Below are 16,992 nucleotides of genomic sequence, written 5' to 3'. Positions count from 1 at the left end.
ACAGACCACGATTTAAAAAACCAAACTGTTCAGCAGAAGAAAGAAAGAGAAGAATAAAAACAAACCGCAGCTTCGATGTCGATATTCCTGTTAAAACCCTTTCTTCCCCACTCAATATTTGCTTTAATAGGTTGCCTTTGTTTTGCAGAGAATCCGATGGGGGGACGAGAATAGATGAATAAATCTTTATTTTGAGTCGCTAACCTCTGATTGTGCAAGTCCCCTCGTTTCGCCACTTAATACCCAGAGCTGGCTAATCATCAGACAGGCATCTGACTCTATCTTCTATCTCCACAGCCGAGCCCGGAGACAAGCCTGGCGTCTCGGCCAGTCCCAAATCTCCCTCTCTGAACCCTTTCCATGGCTTAGCCGAGCATCGGTTGTACAGGCAGCGGAGCTCGAGCTCAGGAAACACGACTTTTTGGAACTTTATCAGCTGCTGTGGTTTTTCCCGTTGTCCCACTGTCTTGACTCTGCAAGAATAGGCTTGTGAGAAATGTGTTAGTCTTTCTCCACGCCTTTCTCCCTCCCCCTCTCTCCACATTGTTGCAGTTAAAAAGCTTGCTCCATTTTATGCAATGGTGGACGTGTTCCACCAGTTGCGATCAATAGTACACCCCGGTCACCTTTATACATAATCAATGGGTCAGCCTGGACTACCTCAGCTTCTGTCCCCTGTGGTCCCTGTGCAAAGTCATAACTATCTATTTTAGGGCAGACAGAAGCAAGTGTCTGTAATCAATAACAATGCATACAATATAAAAGTCCCAAGCTGATCTCAGCCGCAGGGCCAATCAAGGTATATGTTACCAAATTGCTACGAACTAAATAAAGATAAATTGGTGGCATACTCCATTGAAAAATACAAAACAAGACATAAATAGCAACCAGTCCCGAAAAAAAGCTTGTCTCCAGAAAACCATGCATCGGTGAGCAAAGCAACCAGAACCAGAGTTTTGTATGTCATTTTGCAACATTTACAGGATAATCACGCTGCTAAAGTGCTGCTGCCAATTGAAAACTCATGCTGGGTATAAGTGGCAACATAAAACGTTTCTTTGACTCCGCACAAAGACCTCATTGCTTGCCGTTTGATCAACTCATTGATCATAACAGTATATATGGTATTTTTTTACTGTACTGCTAATCGTGAACCAGACAGGCCACCACCAGCGGAAAAAGAAAAAAAAAGTTATTTGTTTAGATTATCATGGCTTGGGGGGCTATGTGTAGGATGTGCAACTTTGTAAATACCTGAAAATGTCTATATAAGCAGGAACTCAATATTAAATGCCTCATATCAGTATCAGGATAAGGGACATGTATCAGTTATCTTTATTCATGTATTCATGTATTGTAACAGTCATAACCACAATTACATAAAATATACATCCACATACAACCAAACAGACAAGCATACCCTACTGCTTATAATACATCAATGATTTATTTAAAAAGTATTTCTTAAAATAGAATAATGCAATCATTATTAGGGCACCAATTATGGGATTTATGTAATGTACATATTTGATAATGTAACTGAATTCATTCAATTCAATTCATTCAGGTAGTCATATTCAATTGCATTATCCCACAAGACAACTCATTTCTAATTTCTAAGTCTAATTTTTAGTTTTAATTTTAGTTTAAACATTTTTATAACAATAGCATATTTGGATTATGTTTTTCTAAGGACACCTCACAATATAAACTCAGGTACTGTGCATTATGTAAATTACATCATAAACATGTTGGAAACTTCCGTGGTACAGATCCAAAGGGCCTTTTCCATGTAATTACCTCAAACAGGATTGGTCACAAAGTTATTATTTATTATTTGCATGAACATTTTATCAAAGATAGGTCTCTGCCATGTTTGCAGGTGATTACATTTTGGGAGGGATCCGATTCTGGATCCAGGAATTATTTTTGAGGGATTCTTCACCATTGTGAGATGGGGCAAAACTTGACATTTTGAGGCAAATCTTAAAACCTGACATTTTGAGTCATATCTTTTCGCAAATACATAACATTTAAAAGAAAAAATATGCAGGTCAGGTGGAGATTGGGTGGCATACATATAGGCGGGAGATCGCTCAGCCTTGGCGGAGGTCTGCGCTCTCTGGGTGCTCTCTTGTTTAATATATTTTCCCATAAAAGTTTATCTCAGACCTTTATCCTCAGTTACCCTTTCAAATCCTGAAGGTGTACTGTGTAAGCTTAATGCTAAGGTTAACTTTATCATAACCCTGAAGGCCCCACTGATGCTTGAGTCAGAACTGTCCTTTAAATATAGCTGTTGGTCATCAGGGTTAGACTGACTGGTTTTTTTTGCCAATATCTTGAAGTGACATACGCTGAAACGTAAAACTCTACGCTGCATAACCATCAATGGGCTCTTTGCACATATTTGGTTTTTTTTCTATATCTAATACTACAAAGCAATGAACCTATGTACTCTTGTACCTCTAAATACGGCGCTAAAAACAGTTAAGCATTGGAATTAGCAGCACACTGAAGTGTTGAATATCTAGCTGCTGTACCTCTCTAATGGTACTGGTCAGTTTTGATTATACTGACACTTATTGTCCTTCTGCCTCAGTCATGGAGGAACTTCACTTGCACACCTCAGCAATGGACTTCATCACAACCATCCATGCGGATCAATAGCTGTGTGCTCCAGTCACCCCTGGTTGTGATTAATAACCGAGCCCCGTTGGACCCATATTAAAAAAATGAATCGACCCAATTCCAGGTGGGTCGCCTCTATCGCTTAGCTTTCCATTCATAGATGGAGGAGACATGACATTGCTAAGTACAACACAAAGGGCCAGCGAGGGAACATTTACAAAGAAAGAGGAAAGAAAAAAAACACACTTTGAAATTCTCACAGCGTGTCTTTATCTATTCAGTGTAATCTAATTTTCGCTCTCAAGTCCTTTTTTGTGTTTTGTCTCGAGTCGAGGAATTGATTTTTCTTACTTTGGATTCGAGCCCCCTTTTACTTTCTTCTTTTTTTTCTTCCATCTCTTTTGTGGGGGAACCGCTCAGTGAATTCCCTCATCGGTGTGGCCAACCTGAGGTGCTGAGATCAGTCCACTTGTTTGTCTGCTGCCACTGGAGCTTTCCACCGCTTGGCTACTGTTGCCCCCCCCCGCCACCATATTCTATTCATTTTTTCCCCCTCCCCTTTGGCCATCAGCTATTCATTCTCGCTGGGTGCGTGTGGGTTCTTGTGAGCCGTGCGGAGGCTACATCTGGCCCCGTCAGAGTGGAAATGTGAAGAAGTGGAGAGAAAGACAGATGTGTGTGTCTTTGTAGATTCACCTGATCGTTCAGCCTTTTGCTCTGCCAATATCTCGGTATGTTTCTCTTGTTGCGCGCGCACGCTCGTACCTCAGTCACTGCTTTTCGCGTCTTGTTTGCCTGTGCCTAAGTTTGCATAAAGGCATGTACGTGTGCAAGTGCGAGTCAAAGAGAAGTGTTTGACTTTTTGAGCTGATCTCTTTTTGTGCTTTTGTTCTCCATGTTCTTTCATTGCTTTTGCCCCCCCCGGTCTTTCAGTTCTTCTCACATCTGCAGCATCTTTTTCCACCTAACAAAAAAATATCATCATAAAACCAACTCATGGCCAAATATAGAAAAGCAGCATCTTTCGTTTGCTTGTTCAATCCACTCTCTCTTCGGTGCTTTTTTTTTTTTTCTTCGCTCATTAATCGTACTTGGACAAAGTTAGAGTTATAAATGAAAACAGCAGTGGTATGCCTGTAGCATCTGCCGCGCTGGAACAGGCCTGTAGTATTCTGGCGCACGCGCGCACACACACACACACACACACACACACACACACACGCACGATAAATACACACATACATATACAAACCACACATACATCCTTTAACAATTAGGCCTAAGTGCACTTGACTCTGTCTGTTAAGGACCCATCCAAAGATAGGTGTTGTGGGATGAGAGGTATGAAAAGTGAGTGATTACTCACTCTTTCCAATACGCCCACACACACACACAGCCACCCTCACCTCTTTCCTTCATCGCTCGTGCCTCGTCCCTGTCATGTGATTAAATAACAAAATCCTGTTTTGCATTCTCAGACCCACACATTTACTCTGTGACAGTGAGGTGCATGTTGCGAGTCTTACTCGCTGTGTAGAAGTCTCACATAGCCAAACCCCTGCCTAATCAGGCCACTTATACACACACACACGCGAACACACACACACACACACACACACACACACACACACACACACACACACAGACAGACAGACACACACTTTGCAGGGGCCATGTGTTGGGATGGTGATAGAGGGTTGGCAGTTGGCTGACAGACAGCAGACGCTGTTCTTCTACATCAAACGTCTCAGAGCAGAGTCTCACTTTCATGCCTACTCTGTCTCCTTCTCTTTCTGACACGCACGCACGCACGCACACACACACACACACACGGCCACACACAAACGCACAGACACAACAACGCACATTTCCTCTGATCTCGCTGCCAAAACTCAAAGCCTTGGAAGGCCTCGCACACGCGAGCAGGCACATACACACTGACTTATACCCGAGCTCTAAAAAGTCTTGAATTAAATTTCGTCAGCCGCTTCTGAAAACCAGTCTGTGAGACGTTAAGAACAATTTCCATGTGCGGGTTGAAAATGATTCAAAATCATTTTTTTTTCTCCCTTCAAGACTGAATCCAGTCAAGCATCCTGATCTCATCTAGAGACACAGACACACAGGCACGATGTAGAGTGAGCATACACTGCACATGCACTACATGAATGTAAATAATACATCACAGAAATACAGAATTTAATAAATCAAAGGAGCTTTAATAGTGTGATGTAATGGGTGATGAATTATGGAGTGGAAATGAATTAAATGAGTAGAGAGATATAGTACATTTGAATATGTCTAAACGGGGCATGGTGGGGGGGTTCCTAAATTGTGTAACCAAATCTCACCCCAAATGAATACTAACCAACATTAAGGAAAGCGTTCTGCTTCCAGAACACAAGACTCTGAATGAGGGAACATCTCGTGGAGGAATAGTATTAATATTTCCGGAGCGTTTTGGAGACTTAGAATATTTTCTTAAGGAGCATTGAAGCTCTTTTTTTGGCTTTGTGGAAGGCCAAACACCCTTCAAGGGCTGCTTTCATGTCTAACACGGCACCTGTTACATTCCATTCATCTGCTTGTGTTCATGAAAAAAAAGTCAAGGAAGCAACTTGTGTTAGTAATCCGTGAATGTATGCAAGATCATTTGGTAACCATGGAAACGGGTGGATCAGAAAGTGAGAGAAAGCATGTCACAGAAATATTGTGGGACACCTCGTTTCCCTCCTGCCTCGTGTTAAATCAAGTTGCCGTTGTTACTAAAAATTCACAGAGTTTGGTTTTTCTTCTTCGACGCTCAATAACATCATCGAGGATGAATAAATTAATAGATCAATAGTGTTTGTAATTCGGGACAGCGATCAGCAGAGCTGTCCAATAAATAGGTCACCTATCAATCTATGCAACCGTGTTCATTTATCATGGTTTGGTTTTAATAAAGAGCTAAAAGACAAAAAATGTGCCATTCATGTAGTTGATCCTGAACAAAAGAAACACACAGCAAACTAAGAGACCATGTTTTTTCTTTTCTTCTTTTAACTGTCACCCGTGTGCATGTTAAGTTCCTCTTATAACTGTTTCAATTAAGAGTGGCGGGTTTAGGAATTTTCGACTTTTGTTGATTGATCATATCAGACTTTGGTGTCAACTTCGTGAGAGAGAAATTGTCAGGAGATAATTGAGAGCGATGTAAACGCAGCGATTAAAACCTTTGTTTAGCGCCGCTGAATAATGTAGAGGTCTGTCTTATTTGTGATGAATGAATGGCAACAGACAGTGATGGAGAGTGGACCCAGCATACAGACAAGGTGGAGAGATATATGATTGATAAAAACAGAAATAATGATTCATCAGCTCATCTTGACCCAGCGAGAGCTGCAAATTGAGCCACGGGTGGTGAGCCGACGAAGGTGAAATTGACTCCTTGTGTCTTTAGAAAGTTTAGCGGCGGACTTGATATCGTGAAACAAATCAGAGCGAAATGAAGTGAGCAAAGTGCAGTTCTGTTTATTGAGCTTCACGGCGTCTTTGTCATCACACGGGGAGCGAGCTTTAGCCATTCGTGTACACACACACACACACACACACACACACACACACACACACACACACACACACACACACTGCCTTCACCTTGACTGTAGGCTGACTTAAGATGCAGTATTGATTCAAAGAGGAGCCGCACGCCGCGCTCAAGCGTGTGTGCATGTGTGCGGGTCGTGCAGCGGGCCGTATTCATTCAATGCTGTTTGTGCGCTTGTTTTGGTGCAGGCGTGCGTGCGCTTGCAACCCGGCCTCTCCTCTGGAGACAGTTGCTTGACCCCTCTGCCCTTCAAAGTCATTTGGAATCCATATGCAAGCCTGACCCTGACAGCTGTTTGTTTTTCCTCTCCAGAGGGCAGAAAGGGGGACGGGCGTGGGGCGGATGCGGTAAATGAGTGAGAAAGTGATAGACATCGGGGTTGGACGGAAGAGGAAGGGAAGTGAGACTTGCGCGGGAAAACTTCAGGAGAAGGATGTGGAGGACTGTGGCTGGTTGCCCGCCGTGGTGGTCTCGGTGCTGTTTGGCTTGTTGAGCGCCCGGGACGCACGGGGCAATAAGTGGTGCTCTCAATGACTTCCATTAGTATCCCTCGTAGACCACTAGTTTGAATGTGTTGAAAACTGTGCAGCGGCACGAAGGGAAAGCGGGGCGAGGCAGCGGAGATAAAAGGACATGAGGCTCCGTAAGCGGTCCCTGGGTGTAAATAGATGTTTTTCATGACGAACCAAAAGAAAAAAAGGAAAAACCAATTCAAAGTGTACTGTGGAAGTGTGTCATCGGGGATCAGCGCGGCACAGTTTTTTTTTTAAAGCCTCCGCAGCTGAGCGCGGTGAGGAGGAAAAACCCAGTGGGAGGGAGAGGTTTTGTCTCTTCGTCCGCCTCGGTTGTACGGTTAAGCGGATGAAAAACTGGACACGGAGGAGGAAGGTAAAGGGAGGAGGGAGGACGCTGGGAGATGGTGTCTGGAAAACAATGGAGAACAACAGCGCCGAGCGGGGAAGCGGGAGAAGGGGGGGGGGGGGGGGGTCATAGGTGGAACGAGAGAGGGAGGAGGGAAAGAGAGGGAGAGGAGACTCATGATAAGATAAATGGGCAGAGAGGAGTAGTGTCAAGGGAGAGGTGCTATCCTACTTTTACACTTCTCCTTCTGGGAGCCCCTATTCTCTCCATCTATCGATCATGATGACAGAAAAAAACCCAACTCACGTGTCGTCCCCCCCCACACACACCTTTATTTCCCCCCTCCTCCCTCTCCTACTCTCTCACTCTTCCATATCTCTCTCTGTTTTGTTTTTTTATCTGCGTCGCATTCGTCGTTTTCATTGAGAATTTCAAGGGTGTTTACTGTAAATGAGTGAATAGACTGTACATTCTGCGGGCCTCTCACAGAGAGATTGCTTATTGACTAACAATAACTTGGTTTAAGCATGGACAATTCACTCAGACAATGAGCTCACACACACACACACACACGCACGGCCCGGCTTCAGTGGTCTCCCTTGCGTTGTCACAAGCAATTAATTTGGCCATAACTTGCGTGCATTGATCTGCGTGGCACATGCAGGCACTGTAATCTATCCCGCCTGGTAAAGAGGCAGCATCCATGCCAAGCACTGAACGTATAGCGTACGTACAAACACACACTTTCCAGCTGGCACTCAGTCCACTGTGTCCTGGAAAAACACACGTGCGTGATTTCCAACAGAAGCTCCGCTGATTACTGGGCACATCTTCGTGTCCACTTCACTGTTTTGTTCCTCAAGTGAAATTACTTGAGCACCGTGTTTGTTCATGGACGGACGCGGGAACTTTTGCTGGGCCCTGGGAATTTGGTAATTTACAGTATGTGTGTGTGTGTGTGTGTGTGCTTTTGTGTCGCACAACAGGCTTTTGTGCTTGTTTGTACTGTGCTGTTTACTTACCCATGACAGGTTTGTTGCGGCGCGGCTCGTGTGCATGCTCTTTGTTGATTAAACTCCCCATGGAGGGATTCATCATCTTTAGCAGGCAGAAAGGAGAAAATTACAAGCCCATCAATCCTCCTGTTTGATCTAGCTCTCCCCGTCTTCCTCTGTGTCTTTTGCCTTCTCCGTTCTATAGTGTCCGGGCTTTAATTCACCCGCTTTCTCCTCCTGCAAACCGCCTCAGCTCCTCGTCCTCATCCAGATAGGGATGTTCCGATTGCAGTATCGGAAATGCAGAAAAGAGTGCTCTTATACTGACACCGTGACCAATGTCTGACTGATGAATGAGCGTGTGCAAAGTAAAGAAATTGTATTTTTCTGGTTGAAGCAACAACAATGATTAGATGTGATCATTCCTCTGTGAAATATGTGCAACCAAACCGGTTCTCCTGCCCATGTGGTGACAACGCCAACAGTGGCATTGACATTCATGTTCGTCTCCGTCGGCCCTGTCTGACAGCACCCGTCTCGCATTGTTATTTTTGTCAAAAGCCATCGCATGATCTGGACAAAGTGCCTCGCTGAGCCAGTGAGTGACTTTTGAAAGCTACAGGTTAAAGTCACTGGTTTGTAATAAATGTATGTGTTGCGTCACACACGACATATCAGGCACTGTGTTGTCGAGCCTCACCGTGGCCAGTCGCGGGTTGTGGCAGTTCCACCAGGTTGGCAATCACGGAGAAAGAGGCGGGGATTATAGACTCTCTGAGATGAAAATACTGCCTGGAAAAAGCATCCACATCTGCGAACTTTTTATTTCCGATAGAAGAAGAAAGATCGGAGTCCTGAGAGTCTCCCCATGAATCCCTACCAGAACTAATTGGGTTGTGGACTGAATATTCCGTTTTGTGATTATGTGGTTCTCGAATCTTGTCACGATCGGTGTCATCGTTTGTGGCAGATTGCAAATGAAATTGCTTGATTCTGAACAGTTGGCTGAATTTTTATGTTTTGTTTTGTGCTTTTTTTTCCTTTTTTTTTTTAAGTATAACCAGATAGGTGAATGAAAATTTGGCAGCACAAAAGATGTCCTTAGATGCCATGATTTGATTTGGAGTTTGCTTAGGTTTTTCTGCAATACTCAGAAGGGCGTCTTGAATCTCTAAACAAAAAGTGCCCAATGCTTTGCACTGAGATTTGGAAAGCTGAGTGTTTCAAATTTCTCCCTTCACTTGTTCATTTTTTCCCCTTTTACTTTCTTAAAACAAAAGGTGCGGAGACGTATTGCAGTGGTAAACCTTTTTTTTTTGTCACAAACCTGCAGATGACAAAATGCATGAATGACAATTGTTGTTGCACCACTTTTTGGAAATAATGTTTTGTAATCTGGATGTTATATTGGCTTTGGTCGTCACATGCAGACAAAGGATTGTTGCTGTGTGTTATCTTTTCCGTGACATTATTCATTAGTTATAATAAATTCTCATAAAATTAAGAAAAGTGGGGTCAAAAGAAGTCTTTATATTATTTTAAATGATGTATGCATTTTACATAAATCATCAAATAATATTTTGGCAGTTGGGACAATTTGTCCTTAAGTCATACTTATAACATAAACACGACCGGGTAGGTCAGAAGATCGATTTCATTATCTGTTAATATTAGATCAAACATATTTTAAGATTTTATTTTATATGTTCAGCTCTGGTCATGAAACAGCTGTGGACTTGTCAATCAGTCCGTTTCTTCGTGTCCGTGCGTGCCGCACTGACCTGCTCTTGACAATGCACCTTGTCAAAAAAAGGACATTTGTGAGTCGTCTCAGAGACGTAAAGGTCAAGATGTGAGAGTCCCCACTGAGGAGAACTCTGTGCAACCAGGGTGGCTCCTGACACTTCCCACTGCGAGGCGATAACCTCTCACTTCTCTTTCATTTCACCAAATCCCGTCTTTTGGCATCGCACGAAATGCAACCCATCTGTGTGTCTGCGCCTGCCCGCTCAAGTCAAGAAGTCAAATTAAGCGCGGAGATGAAGGCCATTTGATGTAGTTTTGCTCGGGTGGTGCAAATGTTCAAAAAAGCCCTTATGAATTTCTGAGCTCCTCAAAAATTAGTGAAAGCACTCAATCCTCCTTGCATCAACCATAAATCCAGCCCCAATCCCCTCTTTTGCTTTTCAAATCAGCTTTTACAAACACCCTCCACTGCTCCGTCCAGCCATCCATCTTGCCATCCTCTCAAAATACAAGATTCAAATGATTTCAGCGGCATACAGAATAGATATTATGCCCATAATAAGTTGTCTGGAACACGTAGCTGTACCAGTACAGTGTGTACTCTTTACAGACTCTGTGTTGACACGTATTCTACTTTTTTTAAACAGCACCATTATATAGATGTTGCCGTACTGAGCGGGACTTTTCCTTCTTGTTGTCACATCAGCCACATTATAAGGCATGTGTGTGGCTATAGCTTTGTTTTCCACTGTTGTTAAATTCAACTGTGTGAAAAGCCTCCAAAGTGACTTTTGGGAAAAGAAAAACATCTGCTAAATGGTCACATCCTGCTCTCGGAACCATAGCTGAACCAGGCTTTACCTGGTGTGTGCCTTTTGCGCTTGTGTGTGTGTGTGTGTGTGTGTGTGTGTGTGTGTGTGCGGCAGTGCAGTTACCCTGGCTATACCCCTCTGTGCTTCCCAATGTCCTGTCTCTGAAGAGCTATGACCATTAAGCAGCTGTTCACTTCTAAAGCCACAGAAAAAAGAAGGAAAAAAAAAATGAGAGGGCTGCGAGAATGCAAATGAGTCTCGGTATGCGCCAAAACTTGTCCGGAGGGACAGACTGTTAGGTTAGGGACACACACAGGCGCACGCGGTACAGTGCACGCACTGGCCGCCGCACGCATGCACACACGTGTGCACGCATGCACACACGTGCAGCTGGGTTAGACTCCCTATTATGTAGTGCAAGGATTCTCCGGAGTATCAAGTGATCTTGCTGTAACTACACTTCTCTTGGAATTGGAAAGCGGAGGCTTTGGAGTCCAATACATCTGATTAAGCCGACTCCAGGTAGAGACCTCGACTGTAACCACCTGTCTCAAGCAGCACTCTCCTGTTGTGTGTTGCAGTTTGATGTAGTGCCCCCCGTCTTTTGCACCGTAATTGTTTGGTACACAGTCCATTAGGGTGTGAGCGTTATTACAGAGGATGAGGGTTTCACCAAAACAAGGGCATTGTTCTGAGGACACTTCAATTTTTTGTGTTCCCGCAGCGGGTCCTTTGTGTAGCTGTCCATGGTGCTGAAAGTGGTCTTCAAGGTGAGGGGAGGACAGTGTGTGTTTGTGTGTGTGTGCTTTTTTGCGTGTGTACTGTGCTTTTACTTAAGAACAAAAAAGTAAAGCGCGCGCTCTGTTGATCTCCACGGGTTCGAATAAGTCTCAAAAATCAAAGAAACGACTAAACAATGGCTTTAAGCGTGGTTTCAGATGCTTACCTCTTTTCTTCCCAGAGAGACATGTCCCGTGTAAGGCAGAGTCAGCCCTTATGTAATGAGAATATATGGTGAAGAGTGTATATATAAAGCATCAATGTTATTCTTTTATCCGTGCACAAGGTTTATCTATACTCAGATTTACAGCCGGCTGACAGTACTCCGTTTGCCCTGTGAGTGAAAGAAAGTGTGATGTCTTTGTGTACGTGCGCGCGCGCGCGTCGACTTCTGTGTGTACAGGCGCGAGTGCACGTGCTCCTTGTGATCCATCCCTAATCAGAGCTTAACCTTATTAATCACATTAGCGCGCGGAGGTTGGGCCCTGGCGACACTCGCACATGCTCGCGGAGACACATGGACACACACACACACACACACACACACACACACACACACACACACACACACTCAGGCATGCGCACACAGGCAGAAGCATGTCAATCTGTCATTAGTTAATAGCTCATTAGCACAAGGTGATTAATTACTCTGGCAGGGCGTGGGGATGACAAGAACGGGGGGGGGGGGGGGGTGCGGTAAAGGAGGAAGGGAAAGGACCGTGGAGACGACAAGGCTTTCCGCTGGGGGGGAAAGAGCGAGAGTTGTGGGGGCGGGGGTGGTAGTGGGGTAGTGGCGAGAAACTGGTAACCTCCCCTCGCTTTCGTGGTCGAACAGTTTCAGTTCTGTCAATTTCTCGGATCCCGAAGTCGACTGCAAAGGCCGTTCGCGTGTGTGCGTGTGCCGTCCGCCTCCTCCTGGAGCTGTTCTGCCTGGCTGTGTTTTTTGTTTTTTTTCTCTCCCTTTTTTTTCTCTGCGTCTCCAGGGGATCAGCTGTAAAGGTTAACTAGTCTTTTCTTAAGCTTTCTGCCTCATGACAAATGACCGTGTTCAACCCATGAGGGCACCTTATAGCGCACCCCCCCCCCCCACACACACACAACCGTGCTCCCTTAGTGTTTCAGGTCAGGAGGCAGGTGGAAGGAGGAGAAACAAGGAGTGGTGTGTGGATGGGAACAGGCGAAGTTAAGGCGGAAAGAGCAAACGTGTCACCGAGGAGAAGAAAGGAAGTGTGAGGCGAAATAACACGGGAAATAAAATAATAAAAAAACTAAATTACGTACCAGGCTTGTATAAATCCACAGCTTGCAATTCAAACTCCCTAGTGTGAGTTTTAGAATCCCAAAACTAAGCTTATAATGTACTTGTGAGAGAGAGAAAGAAAGAAAGGAAGGAAGGAAGGAAGGAAGGAAGGAAGAGGGATCTGCATAATCAGCCTAATGCGCAGAGGTATTGCTTCATCTCATACCATTACATGATCCTTGCTCACATTAGCTCGTATGACCTTTCCCTCTCTGCGCTCTTTCTTGTGTCTTTCAGACATTCTCATTCTCTGTACAGCCTTTGTGTTCGACCTCATGTCATCCATACAGAAGTACAGCAGGTCGAAGGGACTCTCCTGTGAATCACACCCGGCGGGAGCCTCCGCGAGGCCCACGCACAGACCCTAATATATATGGTTATACAGATATGCCAGGTATAATGACGTTGAATGGCATTGATAAATAACCCGCGTGAGAAAATATAATGCTTTGCCTTCACGTGTGCGCGTATGTATATGTGCAAAGGGCCCGTGCGAGGGTGCCTCTGCGCGTACGTGTGCATGATGGAGTATTACAAGGTGTTGTCAAGAAAAGCAATTTGTTTCTGTCTGAGATGGGTTTTTTATCATGACAAATCGACGGGAAGCTCGTCAAGAAATCCTGCGACTCCGCCTGCGCACGCGCCGATTCCACCCGGGCCGCACTCGCAGCCTAAATATGATGAAGTCATAGCCGCAAACCACCGCCACCCTCCACCGTAAAAAAAAAACAACAAAACCCTCTGCTGTGAATCGAGTCTCAACACCTGTGTGAGCACCAAGGGAGAGTACCTGCCCGTGTGTGCACACCCTCTTAAATCTGCGCCCACGTGTGTGAGCACGTGCAATGCTGTATGTGTATACTGTATGCGTGTGCCGTGGCGCATATAGTTGTGCATCTGTGGCTCGTTGAGAATAATAGATGGCGTCTGAGAATGTCACATGAAGAGGTAGAAAATGAGGCTGACAGCGGTCCCCTGGAGTGGTGACTCAGGGGTTGGCCTTTACCGCCCATCTCATCCTCCCTCTCCACTGTACAGCGAACACTGCACAAACCTGCTTCATGGCAGCGATAGCTTGTGTCTGTGTGTGTGTGTGTGTGTGTGTGTGTGTGTGTGTGTGTGTGTGTGTGTGTGTCTGTGTGTGTGTGTGTGTGTGTGTGTGTGTGTGTGTGTGTGTGTGTGTGTGTGTGTGTGTGTGTGTGTGTGTCTGTGTGTGTGTGTGTGTCTGTGTGTGTGTGTGTGTGTACTATTCTATTTTCAGGTTCAGTTCTTGTATTTGTGTGTCCTCATTCTTTTGCCTTTGGCTTCAGCCGGCAAACTCCGACATTAAACCGTTTCTACCAACTATCTGAAAAATCTCAACGACGTTGAATCATCTCCGATTAGTTGATGAGCACCTTTGATCTGCACAACGTCGGGCGACCCACGTCACTCCGACTGCGTTAATGTCATGATGTGACGCTGAGCTGCGGACGACCTCGGCGTGTCAGCCGATAAGTGACAAGATGTCTGCCCTCTGCTGGGCACCATGAGAAGCTTCACTCACCTGGTGATCTGCCACCTGAGCCGGGGGGGTTGGCGTCTGTGGGGGGACAGAGAAGGAGACGTGCCTCTCTGTTGTAACTAGCTTCATTTATCTAGTGTGAGTCCCTGTCCTCTGTACAAGAGTATGAATCACTGATCTAACAAACCGAGAATATTTCTCCAATATATATGTGTCATTTTAGGATTCCGAAAAAGGTGTTTGGTGCATGAGGTTGGTGTTTGGTTAGGGTTAAACGTCCTCCTGCACCGTTTGACATTGTTCTTCTCCTATTTAGGGACATTATGTGAACGCGAGCACGCCCATGTGACATCTGACATATTACTGGCTTCATCGCCGCAGTGTCCTCTGCCCTTCCTCCCTCCATCCTCGCTGTCTGCTTCGCCGGCGTCTCTCCTCTCCCTTTTACCCCCCACCCTGTCTTCCCCTTCCCTTCCACCTTGCCTCATCCTTTTTCCGCTCCTCTCGCGAAAACCGTTCCCTCGTGTCTCCCATGTCTCATTTTCTCCTTTCTCTCTCTCTCTCTCTCTCTCTCTCTCTCCCCTTCGCCTTTGATGTGCATGCTTTGTCACATTTCCATGATTCTGTCACTCTTTCACTCTCTAGCGCTCATGGGCTCAATTGCGTGCTCCCAGCCTCGTTGCCACCTCCTCCTTCTCCTCCTCCCCTCTTTTTTTTTCTACCACTACGCTGTCCCTCGTTCACTGTTTCACCCCTAACCCTTTTTTCTCTCTCCCCTTGGCTCATTCGTTAGCTCCCGCCGTCATCCTTCCTCCCCCTCCATCTCGGTGGTGCGTCGCTGCTGGTTGAGAGAGAGAGAGAGAGAGAGAGAGAGTGTGCATGTGTGTGTGTCGCGGCTGCTCTCAGTCTCAGCTGTGGGCAGATGGAGGATGGAGCCGCAGTCACATCTCTCCTTCTTTTCTGCTCTGCCTGCCACAGGCTGAAAGGCACGCTCCTTTTCACTCTCAGTGTCTCCTCATCCATCCGCTCCCCGATGCCAGAGCCGGCCTTGATCTGTGACGGATCGGGCAAAAAAGAGGACTAAGGACCAGAAACAGGAGGGAGACAAAAAAGACCTGCAGCATCCTGGGAGAAAAGCTGTGCAGGGCATTGCGCTCCTCCTTTTCCCCTCCGGTGTTTCGGCGTGTGGCATTCCTTTCTCTCCTCGCAACAGCTACACGTGTGCGAGTGTGTCGATCCACACTGCGCAAGTGTGTGAATGTGCGCGCGTGTCTTTTCGGGCTCCGGCTCCGTCACTCTCTCTCTCGCTCTCGCACACGCTCGCCCCGCGCCGTGCTCCGGCGCTCAGCTAACGGATTGTGCTTCACAGAGCTCAGTGCGAACAGGCGGAGAGGGGAGAAGAAAGGGAAACAAGGGTGAAGAGGAGCGAGGAGCGCGACGGAGAGACGGCACACAGCGAGGACTTTGACGAAAGGGAGAAAACGACCGGGCGCAAAAGATTGAGAATCAAGAAAAGAGGACTCTGAAGGGAGCAGAGAGGAGTGCAGCGTGGAGGAGAGGAGATACGGGTCGAGGGTTAATCAGAAAGAGAGACAAGTACGGAGCGATGCATCACTCAGGCAACACTGGAAGAACCAAGACCCTCTCTCATGAGACAGGTAAGACCCTCGGATGGTCCTTTGTCATCACAGTGGTCAGAGGAACAAAAGAGTCTCGCTGTAACTTGACTGTGGCCAATCCCTGCGGTTCTTCTGCTGTGGATAGATGCACACACACACACACACACGCGCTCAGAAACGGAAAACCAAAGTAGCACACAGCTTTTTAAAAAAAACAAAAATGTTCGACCTTTACATCTTGGATTTGAATGCCTGTGCTGCAATGTAGGTTAGAGACGCGTACGGTGGCTTGTGTGTCTGTGTGTCTGTGTGTGTGTGTGTGTGTGTGTGTGTGTGTGTGTGTGTGTACACGGCGGAGGCGGTGATCAAACGGCATACATCTGAATAGAACTTGGCTTTGATGCGTGCTTGAAGTTATGATTGGCATCCGCGAAACGCCAGTATGTGGGGTTTTTGAATCTGCGCGTGTGCCCCCCGTGTGTGTGTGTGTGTGTGTGTTGGTGTGTGTGTGTGTGTGTGTGCTTTTTTTTTGGTCATTGATTTGAAGTCGGTGAGCATGCGAGCGCAGCCCCGTGTGTCAGCCCCCAAGCTTTCTGGTGAGCGCGTTCCAATTGATGGTAATTACAGTGATTGACAGGCAGCTGGTGGCTGGAAATGGATGGGACACGGGCTGTCCCGTTCCACATCAATACATCATTTATTCATGTGTGTGTTCCTCAATATGTACGAGGGGTTATTTTCGAGGTATTTACTTTTTCTGATGTGGCTTTTAATTTTAAAAGCCCAACTGATCCGTCTGATTTGTCCATACGTGGATGGGGCAGGGTTATGTTTTGCGTGGCTGTTTGACCTCGGGGGGGGGTTAAAGGTTAAGTGTGTCCACAGTATGTCTCTGCGTCTGTGTCCTTGTGTGTGTGTGTGTGTTCTTGTTCGTGTGCGAGTCGTATAATAGTTGTTTTGTTGCTTTGTGGGTGTGAGGGGATTGCTAGCACTCGTCAGGCTAATCCAACAGTTCCGACCGACAATCGCAACGTGGCACACACCCCCTCTCGGGCAGCGCCGACACATCTGCCTCCTGTCTGGACAAACACTATGAATTTACAAGCTGGACAGGCGGAGAAAGGGGTTGTGGTTATTGTTTTTTTTTCCCTCTAA

General features: G+C 46.1%; 1 protein-coding gene across 5 annotated transcripts in view; it reads left to right on the top strand.

The window, feature by feature from the left end:
* Positions 1-16,992, top strand: part of tenm2a (teneurin transmembrane protein 2a) — a 197,783-nt gene that overhangs the window by 77,891 nt on the left and 102,900 nt on the right. Inside the window, exon 1 of one of the 5 annotated variants that reach the window (XM_035649914.2) lies at positions 14,873-15,876. The exons of the other annotated variants lie outside the window; for them this stretch is intronic. Coding sequence (XP_035505807.2) covers positions 15,825-15,876 — 52 coding nt within the window. The 5' untranslated portion in view covers positions 14,873-15,824. Of the gene's footprint in view, positions 1-14,872; positions 15,877-16,992 lie in introns of those variants that run through there. 5 annotated transcript variants of the gene reach the window in all.

The sequence above is a fragment of the Scophthalmus maximus genome, chromosome 9 (genome assembly GCF_022379125.1).
Source record: "Scophthalmus maximus strain ysfricsl-2021 chromosome 9, ASM2237912v1, whole genome shotgun sequence".
Taxonomy (NCBI): domain Eukaryota; kingdom Metazoa; phylum Chordata; class Actinopteri; order Pleuronectiformes; family Scophthalmidae; genus Scophthalmus; species Scophthalmus maximus.
The sequence above is the reverse complement of the archived record's forward strand: the minus strand, read 5'-3'. Positions and strand labels throughout refer to the sequence as shown.